This window comes from Buceros rhinoceros, unplaced genomic scaffold (assembly GCF_000710305.1).
Source record: "Buceros rhinoceros silvestris isolate BGI_N320 unplaced genomic scaffold, ASM71030v1 scaffold6719, whole genome shotgun sequence".
NCBI lineage: Eukaryota > Metazoa > Chordata > Aves > Bucerotiformes > Bucerotidae > Buceros > Buceros rhinoceros.
In genome coordinates this window covers 65-7,968 of record NW_010431998.1, presented here as the reverse complement: position 1 = coordinate 7,968, position 7,904 = coordinate 65, and the positions used below count along the sequence as shown (strand labels likewise).

At 47.5% G+C, this 7,904-nt stretch overlaps 1 protein-coding gene across 1 annotated transcript; it reads right to left on the bottom strand.

Moving 5' to 3' along the window:
• Positions 1-1,132: 1,132 nt before the first annotated feature.
• LOC104500011 (aldose reductase-like) lies at positions 1,133-7,063 on the bottom strand (the record flags this gene model as incomplete). Its single annotated transcript, XM_010143598.1, has 9 exons — positions 1,133-1,175; positions 1,445-1,527; positions 2,289-2,372; positions 2,883-2,964; positions 3,121-3,227; positions 4,384-4,506; positions 5,089-5,166; positions 6,131-6,247; positions 6,869-7,063. Coding segments are annotated over 9 exons (912 nt in total), but the record flags the coding sequence as incomplete, so codon positions are not given.
• Positions 7,064-7,904: the final 841 nt, after the last annotated feature.

Sequence of the window (7,904 nt, the reverse complement as noted above, 5' to 3'; positions counted from 1 at the left end):
CAGTGTGGCCAGAAGGAATAGGGAATTGATTGTCCCCCTGTACTCAGCACTGGTGAGGCCACAGTGTGTCCAGTGGGACCCTCCCTTCAAGAAGGACATTGAGGTGCTTGAGTGTGTTCAGAGAAGGGCAACAAGGCTGGTGAAGAGTCTGGAGAGCAAGTCCTATGAGAAGCAGCTGAGGGAACTGGAGTTGTTTAGCCTGGAGAAAAGGAAGCTCTCTACAACTACCTGAAAGGAGGCTGTAGAGAGGTGGGGGTTGGTCTCTTGTCCCATGTGACAAGTGACAGGACAAGAGGAAGTGGCCTTAAGTTGTGCCAGGGGAGATCTAGGTTAGTTATCAGGAAGAACTTCTTTACAGAGAGGGTTGTGAAGCACTGGAAGAGGCTGCCCAGGGAGGTGGTGGAGTCCCCATCCCTGGAAGTGCTTAAGAGAGGGGTAGATGTGGTGCTGAGGGACATGGCTTAGGGACCCTGGCAGTGCAGGGTGAACGGTTGGACTCGATCTGGAAGGTCTCTCCCAACCAGCTGATTCTATGAACTACCAGTAATGTGAAGCACACGATGAAATTGCATTCTATCCCAAATTCACCATGCTGTTGTATTCTGCCCCAGAAGAGGAAGCCCATGTAAAAATACTGCTGAGCATGTACCTGTATGTTTTCTGCATATCGATTTTTTTTTTTTTAAATAAAGGGATAAGTAGTAGAAAACCCTTTCTCAGTTCTGAAACTGTGCACGTGGTGAAACTCCTGGTTGTCTCCCTCGTCCTGAGGAAGTTAGTCCTTACTTCACATTTCTCAGATTTTTCTCCCGTGCTCGTAACTGCTGACTATCCTGTGCTGATGAACCTGTTTTGCTGATGCAAGATAGTGTAAATGTGCCTGTGTAGTTTAGAGCCTTTCCTTGTTTTCTCCTTAGTAATTTTGGCAGAGAATTATTACAGCCCACATTTTACTCTTCAGAATATTTTTACTGTATCATTCTTTCAGAAAATAAACAACCACAAAAAAATCATCCACCACCTATCCTGTGACTTCATTGGCTGCAGGAGGAGAGATGCAATAAGAAACCTGGAGGAATTGACAGGAGGAACATCAGGTGAAGATCTGCAGGAGGGTAGGATATGACCATCTTCAGTATTCTGCATTGAAAGGGTAATCCTTGTGAGTTTTGCACCTGGAGGGAATAAAAGGCTTAATTTTATATCAGGTGGGTGCTTCGAGGAGCCATCAAGGCAGAATCTGAACTGTGTCACTGCAGAATGGATTTGTTCCGTGTTTGTGTTCCTGGATAGCGTGTGCTGTTTGTACACTGGGAACATCCAACTCAATTTGTCCTTCAGGCTCTCAGTATTCCAGGCAGTGTTTAGAGGCAAAACCTCTGTGTATAACAGCATCCATAACTTTAGGGTTTGGAGAAATTAAATACTGAATGCTACCACTTACCAGTCCATTGTACAGGCTCTCCAGTTTCTGTTAAAGCCGAGAATAGTTGCCATCTCCTCTTTAGTCAATTCAAAGTCAAACACCTAACAAGAGAAACAGCTGGAAATCACCTCTTTGAACAAATCAGAGACTGTAAGCAAAATGCTCACATGAAAAGACAAGCCCACAAGGGAGGGGAGCTGGTTAGAAGAAACAGCTGGTTCATGAAGGCGGGAAAGGCATCTCTCTACTTCCAAGAATTCATTGGCAGAGAGAATAAGAAAGACTATCCAAAGTTGCAGTTACACGTACCAGCTGTTGCAAGACAATTAACGCACTTCATTTGGCATCCACTTGTAAGGGATGCATCTTTCTGTCCTATTCCAAAGGAACATCTAAAAGACTTTCCTATTCTGCTTAATCCAGAGAAGTCTTTTGCAATCCTGATGAAGAGTTTCAGTCAAGGATCACTGAGTTAACAGTGGAGCAACAAGGCTTATGGACACTATTTTCTTAACAGTGCTTGCTCCATGTAAGCCCTTTGTGGTGTGCCACTGCACTTGGGTGCCAGTCAAGTGCCATAAGCCAGTTCATCTGCAGTCTTCAGAGAAGGAGACACCATGTAAAGTGACTGCTAAGACTGTCAGCACACTGTTACCAGAAACCTTTGTTCACTCCTCCACATGCTCTCAAAGGGTAACCTTAAGTTTAGCCCTCAGTAGTGTGTAGGTAAACAGAAAGAAAAAAGGCCAGTCCTCTTGTCTGAGGAGGACGTGGGAAGGGTGAGAAGGGGTCGCTGCTTTCTCTGCAGGGTTAGGCACACCACCCCTGAAGGGCAGCACCCAGGTCTCTCCTCATGACTCACCTTGAAGTTCTCCACAATGCGCTGTGGTGTGACAGACTTAGGAATCACACTCACATTTCTCTGGATGTGGAAGCGAAGGAGAACCTGCAGGAACAGACAACCAAATAATGCCTCCTATTCTGGAGAAAGCGGAGCCTGGTCCAACCGCTGTTTTCCCTAAGCTACACCCACTTGTACAGAGCTGCATTTCAAATCATTCCCATGGCCTGCAGCCCCGCCAGCACTTCCTGAAGAGCAAAGAGGGAAGTGGTAAAGCTTCGCATGAAAGACTCCTTTCCCATCCAGTTTTGGGATAATTATATCCTTTTCTCCCACCTGGACCTCTATCAAGGTGTCCTCTGCAACAGGACTGAGATGGGAAGACTGAAACATGACAACACCTGAAGATGCATGAAGACAATGTTTCTTGCTGATGGTCAGAGAGCTCTTGCAAGCAAGCACTGCAGGCCACACACTCAACAAACCTGTGCTGCTACTGAACACCACAGAAAAGCACCGCAGGTGACCCGGCATGAAGAGGCAGCCTGTCCTCCACATGGTCACTGGCTGTCCTGTGCTGCAGGAACAGGTGCCCGCTGTCCAGCACCTACGTACCTGTGCGGGGGTTTTGTTGTGCTTGGCTGCAATCTCTTTGATCTTGGGGTCATCCAGAAGGGAAGGATCCTCTGGCTTAGCCCTACACAGAGGGAAGAAGATCAGTGGCAAGAAACCTCCATGGATCCAACCTCGCAAAGATCTGCATCTGGATGAGTAATTAACGGCGCACTCGCAGTCTCCAAAGTTTCAAGCATAGCCCCTGCCAGCTCCCTCCCCAACGGCAAGGCAGCCTTACCATGGTCTGTCGGGGGAGCCGAGCGGACTGTATGCTGTGACAGCAATCCCTTTGGATTGGCAGTACTTGATCAGCTTCTCCTGGGTGAGGTATGGATGACACTCGATCTGGCAGCATAAGAGCACAGGAATTGACAGTGATTTAACTGCTGTTAACTCACTCCAGGGCTTATCTCCTCATGAACGTAAAAGGCCAGTTTTTGTCTTCACATGCCAGTCTTCGCAAAGTGTTATTCAGCCTTAGGTTTTTATAGCACCTTCTTTTACAGTAAGGCTTCTTGAATCTCTAGGTCTTTGCTCTGGGGAAAGAGCATTTCATAAGGCTGATCTTTGCCTTCTTTGGCCCTGAGAAGGCAAGTTCTGAGGTGCTTCTCTGAGGTTCCCACGGATGATTTAGCAGCTACTGAAAACCCCTGTGCCTTGTATATTCAGTAATAATGGAATTAGAATGACATGCTGCATCTGCTTGGCTCTCCCTTAGTCTCTGTTCTTGTCATAGAAGCCCTTTTCTTGTGACTTTGTGTGAAGGGGTTCTATGGATACTGTAGTTATGGACAGAGATGCATTTTCTCTTTTAACCTGCTTTTTTTTGTATTACTACATGCAAAGAAAGTGTTAAAGTATCCACACAACTGATAAGCTGTGGAAACTAGTACTCCTAGTGAGCCCAGAACTACAAATTCAGAACTGTAAGAGATGACCGAATCTGTAAAAGGCCGCATCTGCAGTAGGTTTTGTAGCTACTGCGTACAACGGAGCAGTAGCTCCTATATGCAGACCACGACTAGGTAGTTTTTTAATGTGCGTAAACACACACTTTGTTTTCACTTTATATAAATAAGGAGTCTTCAGGACAGGTTCCAAGAAGCCACCAGTGTGCCAATACATGCTCTGCTTCTGCATATACATTTAAAACCGACCTCCTGTTTCCAGCCAGGTGACTGAGTGAATTGTGATGCCTGTGTGAAGAGATCACGTGTTGTGTGAACAGTTATCTGCTGTTAATAACAGATTGATGCTATCACCAATAACGGAACAAGTAAAGTATTTTAGCAAGTTATGGTGGTAGATTGTGTACCACAACTTGATCCTGTCAGGATACAGCCAATCTGCAACATCCTCACACGTACCCAGGAATAATAATCCTAAAGTGTTAACATGCTGCTGTCTGCTTTGTTCTCCCTTCTTCCATCTCCTCATTCAGCTGTAATCAGATCTTTAGAATCCCTGAAAACTATTCACCTGCAGTCACTCTGCAGCTTACCTGGTTATTTGCAGGCTTGTGCTTCAGTCCTGGCTTGTTCAAGATTCTTTCAATCAGCTCATGGTTGAAGTTGGAGACTCCAATGGCTTTTACCAGACCAGCATCCACCAGCTCTTCCATGGCCTAAGAGAAAGAAGCGCCAAGACAACACCCAGCGTACAAGGCAGGTCCTTAAGATGTTCTTCCTGGCAAAGCTTGTTACCATTCTTGGGGAGAACACAACTGTCTGGAGTTGCAAAGTCTGTCTCTTGGGGAAAAGTGCACACTGGTGTATTTGTGTCATGTCTTGCACCTTGCTCAAGCCCAAAGGCTCATTTCTCAAGATGGCAGAAAGTCACACTAAGTTATTTACACGTGAAAATAATGTTAATTGGTAATGCGCTGTTGAGGCAGTGCTGGAGGGCTGTACTCCAGGCTGTAAGCAAGATCACAGCCTCAGATACACTTTGCAGGAATAAAGATATCTGAGCAGTTTAAGAACTGTGACAAAGACAGTCCTGTGGTTGTTACAGATAAGCCATGTGGTCTGCAGCTCCCTTGAAGATTATCAGCTTGACTAAACCAGTGTGTTTCAAAAAGCTACAGTATGATACCAAAGCTCTGCTGGAGGATAAATAAGAACTTTGTGACTGCTGAAGGTAATGAAAGCGTAGAGAAGACTGCCAAGGACAGAAAACATGGTTCTCCCACTGTGGCTGAACTTACCTCCCATGTATCTAGGATATTAGTGTTGCTGAGTATTGCCACGCCTTTGTCATCTGTGGGAATCAGCTCCTCTCCTGCCTGCAAGGGACACACAAATGCTGGAAATACTCTTTGTTGAGAAGTTAATACCAAGACAACTGAGGCCCAGGATGGCTGTAACTCCTGTTTATGCAGGTTCATGGCATTTTGCCAGCAACCAGTCCCAGTGGGAGGGACAGGAGGACTCAGAGTGGTGGTTCTGCCAAACAAGTCACACCACTTGTGGAACAACGAGGATTTTTACAGATGTGGTTTTTGAAGAGTGTAAGGAACTGATTAGGTCCCCAGAACATTTAAGTTAGGTCTAGGGGGAGCCACATTTGCTGGACAGGGTGTTATGTACACACACAGGTCTCCTGTGAGGGAAGCCTCAGTTTGAGTCAAGGGCATTAGGACAATCAGGACATCTCAGTCGTACAAGAACAGAGACAGACCCCCACTTCCCCATATTGCTCTACACTTGGTGTATTGTGCAGATGTCAGAGTATTATACCATGACACTTTTACTCAAGGGCTTTGTTCACATACAACTAACCAGCTTTAGGAGTATGACAAACAGGTGACAAGCTCAAAAGCAAGAGATAGCAGGGAGGTCTTAACCTGTCGGTAGCAGGAAGGAAAAGCTAAAACTGGAAACAGACTGAGATACCTGCTCCTTTAAAGGATATGAAATATGAAGCTTGGATGTCAGCAAGTCTCACCCTTTGGACTGGTAGAAGACAATGCATAGCCAAAAGTAAAGTAGCACAACTCAAGCTTGTAGCTGGGAGGGCTGATCTTAGTGCCAGGTCTGCCTCTTCCACTGTCAAAGGGGCAGAGGACGCTGTGCAAGCAGCAGTCTCAGGGGCGGACAGCAAGAGTAAATATGAATCAGAGCAGTGCTGGTCCACACAAGAGACTCATGGTCTTCCTGGACTGGAGCAGCGGTAGTGCTGCGTGTGTTCCCAGTAGTTTTGAGGAGGTCTCCCAGGAGGGACAGCTGAGGGCATTGCTGTTACTGTACCTTGAACCCAAGAGGCCAATGGATGAGGTAGAGATCCAGGTAATCCAGTTTCAGATCAGCAAGAGTCTTCTGGCAGGCTCCCTTCACCAGAGGTTTGTCATGAAAGGTGCTCCACAGCTAGAGACAAAAAGCCAAGGGACATTGTCACCTCCTGGGTCAGAGCTCTTGGAGCCCTTTGTCCAGTTCTCAAGAAGAGAGTACCTGTCTCCTTTGGAAGGTGATGTGGAACGAGGCCATACGAGTGCTTTTCAGATGGGGCTTTCTCTGTGAACAGCACTGGCCAGCGGCCAGTGATACCAAGGGCAGAATGTGCTGTGGTGGCATGTGTGATCAAAGAGGGAGAGGGTTGTAAACCAAACCCATGATCCTGTTCCATTAGTCAAGACATGTAAAAGCCACTTCTTACAGGCAGATGGGGGCTGGAGAGCTCTGTAAATTATTTTAGCGGTGAGCCAAATATGGCATTTCCTGCATAAGCAGGGAAGAACCAGCACACCGGGACCATTTGCACTTAATACGTACTTCGAATGGTCCCATGAAAATGGAGAATGTGGACCATATCTTTGATGACTCTCCTCAAAATAAGGTGACAAAAAGAAGCCTTCGTCAGTATTGACCTGACCTAAACTACTCCATACTCCAGCTCACAGCCCTTCCCTGCTGCTCTGAATTTCCTCCTATGCAGAAGTTCTGTACAAAGCAGGCTTTCCCCTGGATCCTACGTCACCAGATCCTCACCTTACTGACAACAAAGAGGTCCTCTCGCTTCACAACACCTTCCTTGATCTTCTGCTGGATCCCCTCCCCAACTTCACTCTCATTGAAGTACGCGTAGGCACAGTCAAAGTGGCGGTACCCTGCATCGATGGCAGCCGTCCCTGCAGCTTTTACTTGCCCAGCTGGGGACTGAAGAAAAAAGGTTAAGATCCCAAATCAAAGCAAACGGACCATTTCCTAGTTATCTAGAAACTAAAGAAACATAAACAAAGGGGTTTTAAGAGGATCTTTTCCCTGCGGTGCTCTTAAAGCTAGATTCATCTTAACAGATGCAGTGCCTGGGCTTGAACCCAGTCTGCAACCACTGATCAGTAGCCCCACTCCCATACAGGTTCAAGCCCAACGGCCAGGTAGAGCAGAGCCCCCAGCACCAGGACACTTCTCCTGAGCGGGACCAGGGGGAACCGAGTTCTGCACCAGAGGGCTCTGTAGTGCCTCTTGCCCAGCACTCCTTGCTTCCCAGTGCTGTGTCCAAGAGAAGCAGTCAGCAACCACCCAGCTGGGAGAATTTGAGTTTGATGGAGTGGACAGTGGTCTACACCTCGGTCATCCACATCACGCTGGAGTACTGTACCATGGTGTAGCCCAGATCCTCCCCGGGCACATCCCACCTGTAACTGGAAAGTTGTATCAGTGGCTGCCTCCAGAGACGGAAGAGATGAGTCCCTTTCTGTGTGTTTCTATACCCCGAAAGGGCACATAAGAGCTGTGCACAAAGAACTGCTGGCATGTCTTGTTCACAGGAGCCCAGCAACATTTGGTTTCAGGCGTTGTACAGCCCACGGATTTTGCAGTCCTAACAGTGGTGCAAATCCGTCTGAACTTGCTTGAAACGCATCAGCTGTCTCCTAAAGCCGTATCTAATTCCCAGCTGATTCCAGGCAACCTCACTCTGCGCTGGAGTTACTCTGCGCGGAAGCGGGCGGCGGGCCGAGCCCGGGCGGCGGGGAGGGGGATGAGGAGGGGCGGGGAGCCCGTCCCGGGGGAAAGAGCCCCC